We start from the raw sequence: 17,444 nt of genomic DNA, 5'->3' as shown, positions 1-17,444 counted from the left end.
CTTTATTTCATTTGATGTCATTATATCTGGTATCTGCACCCTTGTTTGTCTTTCAGACCTAACTTATGCATGGGTCTTCAACGAGTACCCATACTTTGTTCAACAAGACAATCGGCGTTTCGTCTCCCAGCAGACAGGAAACCTCTACATTGCCAAAGTGGAGCCCTCCGACGTGGGTAACTACACTTGTGTAGTGATGAACAGCATCACAAAGGGCAAAGTGCACAGCTCGCCCACGTCTCTGATCCTCAGGACCGATGGTAAGACAGCAGCTTAAGGCCAGGATGTGACAAGTATGCCTTTAATGTTAAGGACCTTCCCTTTCAAGGTGGCTTTAATCATCATACTAAGCATGAGAGCCCTTTGTCCTGTCGTGCCTCGCTGTGGTTGAGTCCCTCGGTGCTAATGCCTGTAAGTAAATAGTTGCTCCTCAATGTAGGCCAGCAAACAAAGCGCCCAAATCTCGTCTCTGCTGACTTAGCTTTCTTATAATTCGCATTCACTTTAAAAGCTTTCCCTGTGCTTTCACATGAATTCTCAGGCCGGCCCTCAGCGCTCTGTTGTTCTATTCTCTGTTATGCTTTCATGGAAAGAGTGAATAAAGATTGCCTTGGGAATGAATTAAACATAAGCTGTACGTCACTGGACCATTACATTGAGTGTTCTGGTGGCTCAACCAGTTAGTTTCCACTCAGTGTACTGTACATGTAGCTGCATAAATTTAAATCCCGTCGCATCACTTTCTGATCCGGGCCTCGGCTGTCTTCTCTGAATACTGATAGTAACAATAAAAACACGAGAGGTTGGGAGCCGCCCACTCAAGCCTTGAGATAATAGACAAAAAGCTAGACGAGCTGAAAACACGAGATTTTAGATCTACTGCTCCACTAAGAGCAGGTTTAAATTATTCCTTGCAAGAGTTTTTCACCTCCGATGTGGCCACTGCACACTTAAGTGACGTACTACTTTGAGTTCCCCCATGAGAGAATGTTTGCTCATGTGTCTTTTATTTCTCCTCTGTTAGTTTTACACTGCAATTGTTTGGTCCATAATGCGAGCCATATTGCTTGTAAGTCATGAATAATGGAGGACTGAGCGAGTTCTTGTGCTTGCTCTTCATAGGAGTGATGGGTGAATACGAGCCGAAAATAGAAGTTAATTTCCCAGACAATGTACCCGCCGCAAAAGGATCAACAGTTACGCTGGAGTGTTTCGCCCTTGGGAAGTAAGCTGGATTCCTTGAAGCATGTTTTCAATCTTCTGCTGTCTTTCATTCCGGGCGAGGAGCCTGTGGATTTCTATATAGTAAACTTACTGTTGCAATTATATTTCTCAGAGTGTAGCGCCGAGCCACGATTGGTCTGAAAACCATGTGAGACAGCTTTTTATGTTGTTGTTGGATTGACTTAACTCTAAACCATTCATCCACAAAAGAAATACAGGCTTTAAGCTCCATCAAACACTTCATTGCAGGATTATTACAGACTCCTGCTACCTGAGCAAGAATCTTATAAGTTCAAAGGAAAGTGAATCATGATTTCCCGCTGAGCTTTCCTGACTGTCTCTCTTCTAGCCCTGTGCCTGAAATCACCTGGAAGAGGGCTAATGGCGTCCCCTTCCCCAGCAAAGTCAAAATGAAGTACTCGAACGCTGTGCTGGAGATCCCTAGCTTCCAGCAGGACGATACAGGAGGATACGAGTGTGTGGCTGAGAACAAGATGGGAAAGAACACAGCCACCGGTCGCCTCGCCTTCTACGGTACTTCGACTTTTGTTTGGAATGCTAAGACAATACAAACAACAATCCAGATTGTAAAATGATTAAGTATTGAAGGTCCAGTGTGAAGGATCTAGTGGCATCTAGTGGTGAGGTTGCAGATTGTAACCAACTAAATACCCCTCGCTGACCCTCCCATTCAAAGCGTATCAGAGCACCTACAACGACTGGTAAAAACACAAAAATTCAATTGCGATTGCCATGACATGGTACAGCTGTGGAAGGAAATATAATTCAAACAATGTTGAATTGTGTTTGGGTTCATGGTGCTTTCAAGTTCGTTTAGTAAAAATATAGTGTAAAAATGGGTTAATTGACATTGAGCTTTCAAGTTCTCGCCATAGATGTGAAATAAATGTATATCCTTTTTTTCCTTTCTTTTCTCAATGTGCCTAGTATAATGCCTTTTCATAGTCATCTACAATGTGCATGTGCAAAAAACTGAACATCTGTCGAGTTCGGGTCAGGCTCGGTCACAGCTCTCTCAGACTCAAGCCGCGCTTTAGTCTAGTGTTTCTCTGGCAGAAGAGCGCTAGGATAATAGCGCTTGTGCCGCCACATTAGCAGAGGGTTGACTACAAGGCTATCAACCTGGTTACAGCGTGTAGGGTGGTGAAAGCACAATGCTCAGCAGTAACATCCCGTGTTTGGCTGATTCACTCCCCAAAATGGGCTATGTGAAGATATCTGCATCGCAATTTCACGTTGAGTGTGCTCACGCTAACTTCTAACTTTACATAACAGATAGCGCTGTCTCCCTCTTCCTAATCACCAGGCTTACTGTGATGACAGTAATTATTACTGAGAAAGAACTCTACCGGTTCAAAGTTTAATGGTAATGTGTGAAGGCAGAACATATAACAACCTTGTGCTGACAGTGTATACACTGTATAGGTTCACGGTATCGATAATAGGCTGAGTATGAGCTTTTGAAATGTTATTATAATTCTAATATCATAAATAAAGACTGAATTTCAGATTTGACTGACAGCACTATTAAGCAACAATGAAAACATTATGAATCATATCCAATTTTTGCCCCATAAATCCTACACACTGTGCCTTGAATGTACTTATTATGTGACCTCAACAGTTGCTTTAAGTGGTTTCGAACTGGTATTCGGTGACATTATAATCATAATAATTTTAGCAGCTCATTGTTATACACACAGCTGGAAGTATTCTTAGCCTTCTCCTCGGATCATAAGGGCTGCTGATTTTAATTTGACTATAGTTATTACATTTCTTGGTTCTTGGCTTACTTCAGCTGTGAATTTTGGTGAGAGAGGGAAAATGACACCTGTGAAATTGGAGCTGACGGTATGTACAGTGCCTGCGAAGTGAGCCGTGCTTATTATGGGCAACAGCACTACCCATGAAAATTCCCTGAAAAGCTGTAAATATGTGCAAGGTAAGAAGCAGGATGAGCTGTGCCGGATGGGAAGCAGACGGTGGATGATGTTTATTATACACAGAATCAAGGTGACAGGTTGGGGTGAGTGTCAGTGCACTTCAGCCATGATGAGCGCTTCCTGCTTTGCGGTGTTTGGTGCTAATCTTGAGTTGCCACAGGCTGCTGCCACATTTAAGTGATGAAACTGAGTGATAGCCCACATTCACTCTTCTCTTCTCTATTCCCTTTAAAGACAAACCCATTCTCCAAACGTTTTTATGATTTCCACTTATTTGAGCTGTCAATCTGCCCAAGCATTTCCTTTGAACTATTTTGGATGCAGCATATTTAATGATAAATCACTGTGCTCCTTCAGAAACTGTCGTCTTGCTTCTCGTCAGATATTTCACCGGAGTCTATTTCTATTCCCTCAGCCAAGCCTCAGTGGATCCAGGCTGTGAAGGACACAGCCCTGGCCATAGAGGAGAGACTGTACTGGGAGTGCCGGGCCAATGGGAAGCCAAAACCCTCCTACACGTGGCTGAAGAACGGCCAACAGCTTCTCTCGGAGGTAAATTACAGCCCGTCTCCTGCCACCTACCAGTATTTCATTTTAAAGACTTAATCTTCAGCCTCAGCTCATGCTTTCATTTTAGAGAGCCTGGCGTCAAACACATTGCTGTTTTTCCAAGTGCAATTTAGAGTGAGATGAGAGGAGAGTGTAAACATCTCGCTGAGGTGCGCCAGTGATGAGACATGGATGTAACTGTCTCTTATTCTGCTCTACCTTGGCAGATTACACAGTCTTAGAGAGTGGATCAGTGTAGTCCCTGGGAGATTGCTCCATTTCATCTGAATGGAGTCAGTGGTTGTTTTTCATTATTCATGGTGCATGTTTAAGCTCCTCGAGATTTAGGGACAATGGACTTAATCTTCTGTGAAATACACTGTATATAGCAGCACACCTTACTCCAGACCACCAGAGAAATACATGCAGGCTTGTGTATTTTGAGACCCACAGCTTTAAGCTGGACTTTCTTACTCACATTTAATAAAGCTCAGGGCAAAGCTTTTTCTTTTGAGTTAGACTGAAAATACATGCTGTCTGATTTTATTATGAGAAAGACATTTTTTAAAATGTCATTTCTTTAATTTGACTTCAATAATATAGTCTATGTTGCTTTATTTAGAAAATGATTGGCATTTGCACAATCACAGAGGCAGTATAATGTAGTTTTTATGATTTTAGTTTCAGATATACAGTGCATTGCTTATGATCAACATATTGTTGTGTAACTGTAATTAAAATGATCAGTGCACAGTCTATTCAAAACATGCTCTTCGGCAAAGATTATCTGCTAATGTGAGGGGTTTACAGATCCAGTTTTAAGCCTCCTGAACTGCAGACAGACTCATTAAGCATTTTGATACTTACGATTTAAAATCTGGACAATTGTATCAGTACTTTCCGAACCGGGCCACGACAACCAATGACGGAGGCATCCCGGAGCAGCGGACAGTGCTGCAAAGGAACAGTAAACATTCTAGCCCTTGAGGCTAATGTTAGCTAGCGTACTACTGGTGACAGAAACTTAAAATCCCAATTCCAGTTCTCCCTGAAGAACAGAAAATCAGTGTTGACCGCATCTTCCCGCCCATCCATTGTTTAATCTTCTGCTGTTGTTTTTTGTTGTATTAGCGCCACGCTAATCTCCATTTTGTTTACGTCTACTTCCCCGTAAAATCACGTGAGAGGGATCATGTGAGCACAGCTTCACTGTGCATTCATGTGTTGTCGGAATTTATCTAAAAAGAAAAAACAATTTTCCGTCTGGGAAAATTCTCATGAATGTCCTCTCAAGTGGGAACAACAGCTCAATTAATATAGAATGTGTCGCGTGTCCAAATTGCACCAAACTGGACACTGCACTTCCTCGGGTCCTCTGCAACAAACCTGCTAATTTTGAAGTAGATCGGATGGAGGGTTCCAAAGATATGTGAACAACAAACAGACAGACAGAGATTTGTTGCTTTATAGTTAGATACTGAGAATGCATGTGAGAGCTTAATGCTCACAGGCAACACAAATAAACATGATTTTATGGACCAAACAATATCTGTTCTGGAAAAATCATTCATCACAAATTAGGACTGGGTGATGTCTACCAAATGACAATGTCCAAAGGATTTTAATTGTGTCAGGAACGCTGTCCCAAGGCAAAATGAACCTCACCAATATATTTACTCACGCTTCCCACTGTCACTTTGACGGCTTAAAAGGGTCTTCATCTCCACAAGACGCATCCATGACTTAGCTTTTGTTCAGCCTCTGAAGCTTGAAAACAAAGTTAGCTGTCGCGCTATACAGAGGACACTAAGGAAATAATAGTGCAAATAACAACAGATCATTTTGAAGAAACACCAACAGCAGCTGCAGAATAGGAACACTGTTGCCTCCAATGTAACAGAGCGTCTTTGGTTCGCCTACGTAGACAACCGGCACGCTGTAAATAAGACTGGTTTACATGATGGTGAGAACGAGCATATATGGAAAACAAAAATGTAGTTTGCGCTCTGACTGATTCATTCTCTGCAACATAATCCTGATTTGATCTGCGCCCATTGACAGTGCCTCTCACCCAATCCGATGGTTATTGAGCTTTCGCCAGAACGCGCTGAGCGAAGCACCAGCTACCTTCAAGTCTTAAGCAATAATTGCTTTCTTTCATCCTCTTCTTCACAGGACAGAATCCATGTGGAGGATGGAGTCCTGTCAGTGTCGGCACTGACGCTATCTGACGCCGGCATGTACCAGTGTGTGGCCGAGAATAAACACGGCGTCATATATTTTGCTGCTGAACTAATGGTTTTAGGTAGGATGGCATTTATCTGTCCCTTAAATCCTCAAATCATTGTTGCCAAAGAATCTTAAAGGTCAACTTACTGTCATTCTTAAAGGTTGTCTGGATTAGTGGATAATGGGGTCAGGGAGGTTGGTTTTGTGGGGCCAAACACATTTAAAACATAATTTTTCCCTTGGTGGTATTCTGATTCACTTTGATGTTATGGTGAGGATGTGCTGATGGATAAAGAGTTCCCAGTTTAACAGAAAACATCTTCTACATAAAAACAGAATAAAAAATGATCACTAGTGATTCGATTTTATATTTAGTTGATTCTCCTTTAAATTTTTATAAAACGTCAGTCTCCATTTCTTTAACATTTGATGATTTTTGAACAGATCAAACTGGAGCTTGCTTCAGATGCCCGGGGAGATTTGCTGCAGTCTTGTACTAAAGTCAGTTTACTGTTTCCCGTCAGCCTCTCCACCAGACTTCACAGGGAACGTCCTCAGAGCTTTGCTCAAAGCCAAGGCAGGAACTACAGTGACTTTAGAGTGCAAACCGCAGGCCTATCCCATCGCCAGCATCTTATGGAAGAAAGGAAACCTGCCTATCCACACCAATGACAGGTGACGAGTGAACTGCAAGTGGCTGCATGTGTTCTTTTATAATGGTGAAGCAAAACAACAGATGGTGCAAAGTAGTGAAGGAAACGGAGGCACATACTCCAATCAACTGCATTTGCAAAAACTCATAATCTTCATCTTTAAGGTCCCATATTGTTGAAGGTTAGATTTTTTTTAATATCTTCTTATTATAAAGCAGGTCTAGGTTCTATATAAATACTATGAAAGTATCAAAAACGCTCAATCCGCAAAGAAATGCACAAAGCTCGTATTAAGGAAATGTGCCTTCAAACGAGCCACCAGGACTTTTATAGTCACCTCCCTCAGCATGGCCGTGGTCGCAAAAACACCGGCAAAGAAGGGGCAGAAACATGGTTGGTTGTGTCTTTCTCAGGCCTGTGAGAGCTGACCAATCAGAGCAGACTTTTCAGGAGGACAGACAGACAGATTGCACAGATGGTGTGAATGAGAAAAGTGCCATGCTTTTTAACATCAAAGCACGTAAACACTTCCAGTACACACCCACACAAATAAAAGCATGAACCTGAAAATGAGCAAACTGTGGGACCTTTAATAGAAGACATCAAAATTACAGACAGAATTACAAAAACTCAGATTTTACAGTGAAGGGACTTTTGACAATGTTCACTCGTTCCATGAACATCTTCTTTTTGACTTGTTACAAGCAAGAAACTCTGTGTATTCATATTTTTTAACTTGTTTTTCAAGTAGCATTTTCTGTAGATGTCAGAGCAGGTGCCCCTTTCAAGCCTTGTCTGAGCACACACACACTTTTGATGTCATTATCATTGACATGTAGACAAATCCAGAATCGGTGTTTATCTAATAATAAATGATTCTGTGTTAAGTCGGATTGTAAGCTGCTGTCTCTGTTTATACGCTCCTTCAGGATCACGCTTTCCCCAGACGGAACGCTGAGGCTTGCCAACGTGAGCAGGTCTGACGCAGGCAGCTATACGTGCTTCGCTCGGAATAGATTTGGCATGTCGAGTACAACTGGAAGGCTCCTCGTTACCGGTAAGCTCCACCGTTAAACAGCAGAATGCCTGTGCGTGCCACTTAGTAAGCAGAATTTGTTGCTCAGTATGGATTTACACAGGAGAGCGCTGCCGTACTGTGAGGGCTTGAGTCAATAACTGGTGGGTAGAAAACATAAACAAACTTTAGGTTTTGCTTTGAGCAGCACGTTAAAACTTTGGGAAGTCTCTCTGCTTGAGGCGCTCTGCATAATCAAGGTACATCCTTAGATGTTTTTGCATGGGATTTTATTGTTGATGTATTTATTTTGGGGGATCTCAATGCCAACGCTCAACTGCAACCTTAAAAGAAAGACTCTTGTCTGTCAGCTTCATTTTATTGAGTGTTTTGTTTGGCTGCATTCTGCAGCGGCTGCAATAATGCACTTGGAAGGTGTTTGAGAAAATACTGGATCATTGTTCTCCTCAAAGCAGTTGAAACAACCAATTTACTGCAACAAATGAAAGTCCCTGAGTGGAAGCAATGAAAGCGTTAGCGAGGAGGTGTTACAGATGCTTTTATTGTCGAGCGTATGTTTCCAGTGGAGTGATAGTTGTGTGTTCTGTTATTGGTTTTATTAATGTGCTGAATGCTGTTGTCTGCCGCTCTAAGTGCCAAGGCCAGTTATGTTTTCACATGACTGTTTTTCAAGGCCATAATACAGCTAGTGACCCAGACGTTGATTATTAGTAGCTTAAGAACTGAGGGGACACTTTTTTATTCTTTGACAGTCTATATAAGGTAAGATGTTAGAGTGCAAATCCTCTCCCTTTGTACCTTCTGTATTTGATTCTAGTGGATTCATTATCATGACTTTTGAAGCACAGGAGACTTAGCCAAATGACTGCTATTGTAGACTTTGTAGCAGTGCCCCTCATTTTTGTTCTGGATGCAGAGAGAAGCCCATTACATGAAGTTTTATCTGATCCACAGTGTATTGTAATTGCTATCAGGATTTCAGAAGATTATTCCAGCTGTGTCAGCCTCGAGTATTAGGCCATTTTAGTCGTGGCAGGCTTCATGTTATCACATTATTCGACTCAGACTTTGATGAGACCTTCCTCTATGTGGATAATACTGCTCTGCCTGTGACTTAGTGTATTATATACCACATTCTTGTTCAAGTGCTGTATTACTTTATTACTCGTGCATACGGAAGCGTACTGCCGCCACACCAGTTAACGAAAAATGGTAATAAGTAAGAGATAATATCTGACGAGCTGCACTTCGGACGGTGCTGCCTTCCATGTCCTCCATTATTTCCTGATAATCCACACCTCGTTGGGCATCATCCAGCTCACACCATGGTCACTACCCTGTCACTGGAGTTACATAGTGCAGGAACAAGTGATAGGGGGGCAGAGTGACTGAGACAGAGACACCATTACCCCTAAAACAAGACACTGTACCATCAGAATGATTTTGAAGCTGTTATTTAAAGATTTTTTTAAAAAGTTACATAATGTTTCTACCATTTTAAAAAGATTTTTTATGCATTTTGCTATCAAAGTATAACGTTTTTTACAAGCCATAACTTAATTTCTCTGGCAACTCCTGAGAGATTGACTAATAGCTGGAACAATCATTACAATCCCATAAGGTCCTCATGCAATGGAGACATTGTTCACTACTCCAGTAGATAGGACAAACCTTAGATAAGACCTACAGTAGCAATGACAGATAAACTAGTCTGCTCAGCTCATAGAATCCTTGCGCTCAGCTTTTAGGCAGAAAGCTAACGTTGTGCTAGCAAGATTCAAAGTCAATAACATTGCCTACAGCAGACAAATTGTTAATATAATTTGCCTTAAATCTTAAACCTTAAATGTTTCACGTTATAACAAGATATTTTCACAGTATATTATCATATAAAATGATATGTTTCATGTCATAACCAGTGTTTCCCCCTGAAAATGTGTTAGTTAAGGTGGTGTTGGACGGGGGGGGGGGGGTTCTGTCCCCTGGTTCTGTCCCCTGCAGCTCTGACGCTACAGGGGACGACGTGCTAACAGCTAACAGCTACTAGCCGCTGCAGCAGCTGGCTGAGCCTCTAGAGCCACGGCTCGGCTCACGTTAACCGCTACGAGGTCGACGTCGAGTTCCTCTCGGTCAGCTGGTGAAGCAGCGGTCTGATGAGCATGATGACATACCACCAGATGCCGCGGTTCGGACGCATCACGCGATTCAGAGGCATTCGGACGCATAGGCCCATTTTAAAACGTTTATTTTAGTTTTATTATTATTATTTTAATACGTCCTCAGAGAAGGGAGACTAGTGTCGGACACGGTTTGGAATGAAAGGGAGAAAACATGACAGAGTAACACGGCGAATATCGCTAATATATGGATTTTATTTTATTTATTTTTTTTGAAGACGTTAGTTTAGGCGGCAGCCCTTTGTTGTTAAGGCGGCCGCCTTAACAGGAAAGCGCTGCGGGAAACCCTGATAACAATATACAGTAAGCTATAACATTATAACATCAAACATTATAACAAGATATATATTTTATATATATATTTATACATGTGTACATACAAGAAAAGTTTCTTGTTATAAATGTATATCATAATAATTTTTTTGACGTGGCAGCAATATGCCACCATATGGTGCTTTTATTCTGGAAAATCAACAAAGCACTGTTCATCTTGTTGCAACAAATGTTGTGTGAGATTGGCAGCCGCCCGCGTAAGAAATGACTCCTTTTCACAATGTTTTTTTTTTTTCTGTGGCAGATCCAACCAGAATCACCCAGGGGCCAACGGATATGGAGATTATTGTGGGCGAGAGCATCGTGTTACCCTGTCAGGTCACCAGTGACCCCGTCCTTGACGTTTCTTTCTCCTGGGCCTTTAACGGACAGCTCATCGCCAAGGGAGACGGTCACTTTGAGCTCGTGGGTGGGGTGAGTGACCCGCAGTCATACTTCCTCAGAACGTGCGAATGGGCAGTTGGCACCTCTTCCCATCTTGCTTCACTTCATCCCTGCCATCACTTAAAAGAGACAGCCTGTGGTTTGACATCACGGTATCTCTCAGAGAGATTTACTGGGGCTGCTTTGGCTGCGGCGTGATGTGAAGCCATCCCTCTTGCAATTCTAAAAGTCTCCTCTGAGGAATGATAAGATGTGGTAATGTGAAAATCTTTGGAAGGAAGCGCTATAAGATCATTCAGCCCCCTCTAAGCTTCCAATTGTACTTTTGTGAATGGAAACACAGCGGTTACTATGTCAAAATACACTTCCTACATAAAAACCATCATGTAGGTAATGGGTTAGTTGCTCAGCCATTGTGACAGGTTGTCATCTTTTTGAGTACACTTCTCCCACTGGAGCTCAGCCTTCTGAGGTAATCTATTTTTTAATACTTTTGGCTGGTCTTGAATTCTTTTCAAATCCTACTTTGACATAGCTTGCTGCACAGCGCCGTATAACAGGAAGGGGATACACATCATTAGAGGTGTCTTTTAAGGGACTGAAAGCATGGCAGCGCCCCAAATGACAAAACACTTTCAGAACACCCTCACACCCTTTGAGATTAACCATTCTTCCTGTGTGCGTTTGACTGACAATACTCTTATCTGAGAAGAGACTCCTTCCCCAGGAATGCTAGAATGTCCCCAGTCCAAAGAGATTATCAACTTAACTTTGCTGCTTCAAGGAATTTAATTTCCATAATTAAACCGTGTTGGCTGTGCTGCCACATTTCCCTGCCAATGCCAAGAGAACGATTTCACCACTTATGTGCTGCTTACGGGTGTCCTCTCAGATGAGAATCTACAGGGCCTTTTTTCCCTCTCCAGTCGAGCAAAAACCAGCTGAACTCTGATACCAATACCTTATTTGTGTATTTTCTTGCAACAGGTATTGAACATAGCAGCGACGACCTCTACAAAAAGCAAATGAAATACGCGAGGCCTTGGCAAACACAAAAACCATTTGCTACATACAATTTGCCTTGATCCTTTTCACCTGAGCTCGTCTTGGACAGCAGTGTTTGACTGAGAGGGTCCGTCGTCTTCAAAAATGTTTCATTATGTTCGCTTTTATGACTTCAGCTGCGCATGCTGTCGAGAGATATGTGTAAAATATCTCCGGCGTAAAATGTCTTTTTGAAAACAGGCCAGTTTTTCCTCTGCAGAGTTCCCGGCAAAATAACTGCAGGATCTGCAAGCGTTTTTGGCACCGCTATTTACTGCACCTTATATATGCTTCACTACATTCTTTAATAAGCTGTCACAAGGTCTGTTATCTTTCATGCTACATAAAGCTTTCTTTCCTCCTTGGTAGAGAACAGCAGGAGATCTGATGATCAGGAACATTCAGCTTTACCATGCCGGCAAATATATCTGTGTGGTGGACACGGACGTGGAGAGCCTGTCAGCCGTGGCTGTATTGATTGTGAAAGGTAAGAAAAACCTCCTCTCTGCTCTGCAGTCGCTAATTAAAACAGGGCTCACAGCCAGGATTGTTCCTTTTTCTTTATAAAAAGAGAACTAAAAATCTAGCTGTAAATGGCAAATGGACTCCACTTACATAACGTTTTGTACCTTAACGGACAAAGCGCTTTACAATTTTCCACTGATTCATCCTTTTACACACCAGCACACACACACAAAGCACAGGGAGGAACTCAGGGTTCAGTGTCTTGCTCAAGGACACTCTGTCATGTAAAAAGCCACGTTAAAAAGGTGTCTGTATTCTGTTGTCAGATAAAGCTGTGTTGCAAAAAGCAAAGATTTTTGAAGATGTTTTATGGTTATGTTTTTTACTCAGGTTATTACGAATGCTGGCTGTCGGGGCGTGTAATGTTCATTTCTGGCTTTTAAACTGAAATGGGTTTTGTTTCAGCCTGCAAACCAAAATGTCCATATTCTCATGAAAACCATTCGGTGTGCCATCAGAGAGGACACAGTTTTCATGTCCTGCTTAGTAGCAGACGCTTGATTACATCAGATGGAGAGGAGGCTTGCTTTTCTTTTATATTGCGTTCAGGGAGGGATGCTTGTGGAAGTGGAGAACTTGACAAAACTGTGTGAAATTACAGGAATATCAGCTATTTGTGTTTTCTCTCTCCACTCTCTCTCTTTCTTTGTAATGACCAATTTCCAGTATACTTGGATCGTACTTGACAGTGGAAAATGTTTAGATGCCTGTCTGTGCTCACTCGTGCAGTATGTATGGCTCCACAGAGACACAATTGTCGAGAGTTACATCGGGCAGAACAGAACAGAACAACTTTTGTGATGTGTTTTGGGGAGCGGCAGGTTTGCAAGAGGAGGGATGTTTCTGCCTTTGATCAATAATCTGCCAAATCGCCCAGCAAATTGACAGTACGCAAATATGTTAAATGTCAGATGAGGTGAGGGATGATTAGGGTGTCAAGATTTGAAGCGGCTCAGATCCATATCTTTATCTTGTGAGGATACCCACCAGTGATTTAGCTTGGCGTGCTGAAGATCTTGTAGGCAAATGGCATAAATAACCTTTCCAAATGGCCGAGGACTAAGTGGAAATGAGGCTGTTTCTCATGTAGAGGCACTATCAAGCCCATGGAAATGTATTGGCCCCAGTATTGACTGGAGAGAAACTTGTCAGCGGCTCAGATTGTGCATTATTTACACTTCCTGCCCACGGCAGCTGTCGTGGATGTCTCATTGCTTGGATCGAATGGCTTCAAATGTTGGGCGACAAAGCATAAAGCTGAATAGGAAACCAGTCATGGAGGGGGGACGACTGGAAGCTTTCACAACTGTAAACCTTTAACAGACATGGCTATCTAGTGGCCAGACAGTCATTATCGCAAAATATTATTATTTGCAAACCTCCACTATGTTTATATCTATAACCAGTAAACAACCCATAAACTTACCCCCAGTGGTATCAAGCAGGTATTGTTATTTGTCCAGATTGTAACATATCCATCTCAATGCAATGGACAATAATCAGTGGTGGAAGAAGTACTAAGATCCTTTACTTAAAGGAACAGTTCGGCCAAAAATGAAAATTCAGTCATTACCTTCTTACCCCCATGCTGATGGAAAGTCAGGTTAAGTTTCTTAGTCCACGAAACATTTCTGGAGCTTCACAGCAAAACAGAGTTGCAGCATTTTCCTAAACAACTGAAGTACACAGGGACTTGTTTTAAAATGTAAAAAAAATAACTGAACAAAAAAACATAAAATGGCTCCATACAGCTTTTCCAGCATAACCCAAGTGTCAGGACGCCAAGAGACGGAATCGATAAAGAAAAAAGTGATTTATACCATTTTTTAAGCTAAATCTTTACTGTAGCTGCTGAATGACATCTTTTCAAATCAATTTTGAATCTCTGGGCTTTTTCGGATACTTGGATTGCGCTGCACAAACCATATGGAGCCACTTTATGTTTTGTTTGTTTGTTGTTTTCCAGTTGTTGTTTTCCAATCCCCATCTATTTCAGTTGTTTCTGTGAATTCTTTTGAAAATATTTGATACTTTGTGGCTCAACACTGAAATAAAACCATCTAAATAGTTTAGAGGGGCAGTGCTCTTTGGGGAAACAGTGAAGTAACTGTAGTGGAGTATAAAGTACAGTGGAAAAGAAGTAATAATATTGTGCTTGAACACAGTACAGCAAACAGTTAATGTACCGACGTAGTTACCTTCCACCACTGACGTTAATATATCTTTGCAGAAAAAGTTGTTGCTGTTTTCTTTGGATCTACTTCCTACCAGACACACTGTCCTGTGTTGTGTATATTATCCAAAGCAATAGGGACACTGAATCTGGAAATAGATGTTGCTGGTGAGTTTTTCAAAATGTCATTTTTCAAAGCTCTGCCCACCACAAAAAAAAATCCATTCACCCCCCATTTATTTTGGGGTGGAGGCAGAAATCATAGAGGCGGATATCTTTGACGAATTAAAGGCAAAAGTAGCTGCACACATACTGTGAGAATCTCGCTTCCCTTTGTGGCTACGTGTTCTCAAAAGAACAGCAATTGATGACGAACTCATTTAACTGCGATAATGATTGGGTCAGTGTGCTTTGATCATACGCGCAGTAAAACCAGATTATTTGTATTATTTGTGACAGACGCATTATTACAGTCATGTAGTATTAGACAGCGATAGCTGTTGAGTCGTTTTGCAGGGTGCTGCTGTTTCCCATCGTGTCTCACTCCACTCCTCTCGCAGCGCTGAAGGTCAATGATAATAGCTCCTGACACAAAGACTCTTGAGTGATCATCTAGGTTCCTGTTTTTTACACCGGTTGTGGAAAATGTTTTAGATGCCACTCCACGGTGCCTCGCAAACACTCCGCGGGTTGGTGGTGGTTATGGAGAAGGTCATGTTACACAGATAACATCGCTGTCATTAGCATTCAGACCACTTGACGAGCACTCGTGCTTGTTTGACAGCTGCATCATCATCGTCATCACCCTGGAAGACAGCGTGGGGAAATACACAGTGAGGACAGCCAATATTATTTCATCCCTTGTATCACATACTGTTATTCAGATTCAGCTCTGACATGTGTGGCTTATATTCTGAATTTTGGTTATAATCAGTTCAGCTCACAATAACATAAGCATGTCTGTAAGTTTTCATAATGCTGCCCGATATTAATTTGCCCCGTGCCAAGTTCACAATAAGAGCCCAGACAGTCTGTCCATATTAATAACAGATTATTTGAACACCCTGAAGACAGTGACAGCACCCTCTTGCCTCAGCCAATGAAATATAATTAAGAGGATAAGGAATTGATCCTTGATTGTGTGCTCCATTAATATGTATTAATGAGGCCAGTGTATTAAAGGTTTTTTTGATCAAGAGCTGCTAATGAGTTTTACAAAGATCAATATCTCTAAAGCCAGGCCTCGGAGGCCAAATGTATGTGGGCAGCACGTTAAAGGCTTGTGTAAACAAGAAAATGTAGTTCAGCAGCCCTACTTATTAATATGCATGTTGAGTGGGTCTGCTAAATATTTATGCATTCACGCTTTTACACATGTAGCACGCAGTGGCTGAACCATAAATGCAAAATCAGTGGTTTATCTTTCCAAAGCATTGATTGTGTATCAAAATAATAATTTCCCACTTTAATAATTAGAATGTTTTGCTTCAGATTAGAAACCACTCCAGAGCCAGTGAGGAGTGCGAGCAGATCTAGGGGCGTTATTAGTCTGCGGTCTGTCTCACAGCTCTCTAGTGGTCCATTATTTCTGATGAGCCGACACGTTCATTAGGACAGGAAACAGTAGATGAGGCCAAAGTAAAACATCACACCACTTAATTGGCGGGATAATGAAAATAAATGATAAAACTCTTGGTTCTTCAGGGCTGCGAGGCCCTTTTTCATCTTTTACCTTTTAATTTGACTCCCTGCATCTACTTACGTCTGCTGTTTCATCGATCAATTACCGGGAGGACCACGAAAGGGAAGGATTACAAGTTGGGCGAGTATTGGAGGATAAATCTTGAATTAACTTTTAATTCCTTGTGAAGGGCATAACTTCTCCTCCAACTCAAAGATTTTTAAAGATGTTTCTCTCTTGCTGACTTCAAGCTATAGAGGTTTTTATCTTAGCACAGTAATCTCTTTTAGCTATGTAGTTTGGCTGGATGTGTTTCTTTTAAGCAAATATATTAGGTGTTCATGTTGTTTTCCTGCAGTAGGTGTGAGTACACGTAGTCACATCCACATTTCATAGTCTCGTCTGTGCCTCTGCATGTGCAAGAACCTCAGCGTCTGTTCCTGTGATTGCGCCAGGTCCCCCCAGCCCTCCAGACTCTGTGACGGTGGAGGAGGTGACAGACAGTACAGCCCAGCTGGCCTGGAGCCCCGGCAGAGACAACGGCAGCCCCATCACCAATTACCTCATCCAGACCAGGACTCCCTTCACTGTGGGCTGGCAGAGGGTTAACACAGGTAGGCAGCAGTCGGAAGATGAATTTTCATCTAATACCACATGTGATGGTGTTCAGATGGATCCCCGCAGGGAAATTTTCTTACAGCTGGGAGGTCAGAGTGTGGGGTCAGCTCTGGAGATGGGAGGGATTCAGGGTCTGACTCAGGAGAACTAGAGGTCATCGCTGCTGCTTTTACATGATCTCATTTAAACCACTTTACTGACCTTTACACCTGCCTCGGTCCTCAAACCAGACAGTACTTTTCATCTGCTTAAACCAGTGGTTCTCAAACTGGGCGAGCTCCCCTGGGGCGACATAGAGCCGCTGCAGTGGGGGCGTGAATGCCCTGGGGGAAAATATGGAGTCAATATCAGCTGAATTAATATACCAAACAAGAGTTTGCTGATGCTATCGTGCTGACCTTTATCTCACTTAAATTAAACTTGGGTGCTTCCCCATCATTTTTAGTGATTGAACCATACTGTGGTCTGGGGGGTCATGAGCTTGTTCCGGCTCCTGAAACGGGACATGCCAGAAAAATCTCAAGAACCACTGGCTTAAGCTAAGTCAATCTGTTTGGATGCCATCTAGCTCTTGTTTCCATGCACATATGGCAAGTTGCTTTGGAGAAAAGCATCTGCCAAATGAATGGAATGAAATTCAAATTTGACTTTTTTATTCCATTAGTTTTCATTAGGGACACTGCCCAATGATTAACAGGACAAAGAACTGGAAATGAGCCACAGCTAGCCTAAAATGTTAGCAAATGCATGAACAGAACACATCCACCTATAAGTAAAGCCACAGTGTAACACAGCAGCTAGCTCACGAAATATACAACAGATGTCTAGATGCTTTTAGACATTTTATTGCCGAA

The 17,444-nt window shown here is 42.1% G+C and overlaps 1 protein-coding gene across 2 annotated transcripts in view; it reads left to right on the top strand.

The window, feature by feature from the left end:
- cntn3a.2 (contactin 3a, tandem duplicate 2) overlaps positions 1-17,444 on the top strand; it is a 45,080-nt gene that overhangs the window by 12,501 nt on the left and 15,135 nt on the right. For both annotated transcript variants that reach the window (XM_084366056.1, XM_084366055.1), the window contains 10 exons: positions 57-260; positions 1,123-1,225; positions 1,574-1,758; positions 3,604-3,740; positions 5,913-6,042; positions 6,491-6,641; positions 7,549-7,676; positions 10,410-10,579; positions 11,963-12,080; positions 16,428-16,586. In XM_084366056.1, coding sequence (XP_084222182.1) covers positions 57-260; positions 1,123-1,225; positions 1,574-1,758; positions 3,604-3,740; positions 5,913-6,042; positions 6,491-6,641; positions 7,549-7,676; positions 10,410-10,579; positions 11,963-12,080; positions 16,428-16,586 — 1,485 coding nt within the window. The remainder of the gene's footprint in view (positions 1-56; positions 261-1,122; positions 1,226-1,573; positions 1,759-3,603; positions 3,741-5,912; positions 6,043-6,490; positions 6,642-7,548; positions 7,677-10,409; positions 10,580-11,962; positions 12,081-16,427; positions 16,587-17,444) is intronic.

This window comes from Pagrus pagrus, assembly GCF_965226575.1.
Source record: "Pagrus pagrus genome assembly, chromosome: 11".
Taxonomy (NCBI): Eukaryota; Metazoa; Chordata; class Actinopteri; order Spariformes; family Sparidae; genus Pagrus; species Pagrus pagrus.
This window is presented reverse-complemented; position numbering and strand designations above follow the sequence as displayed.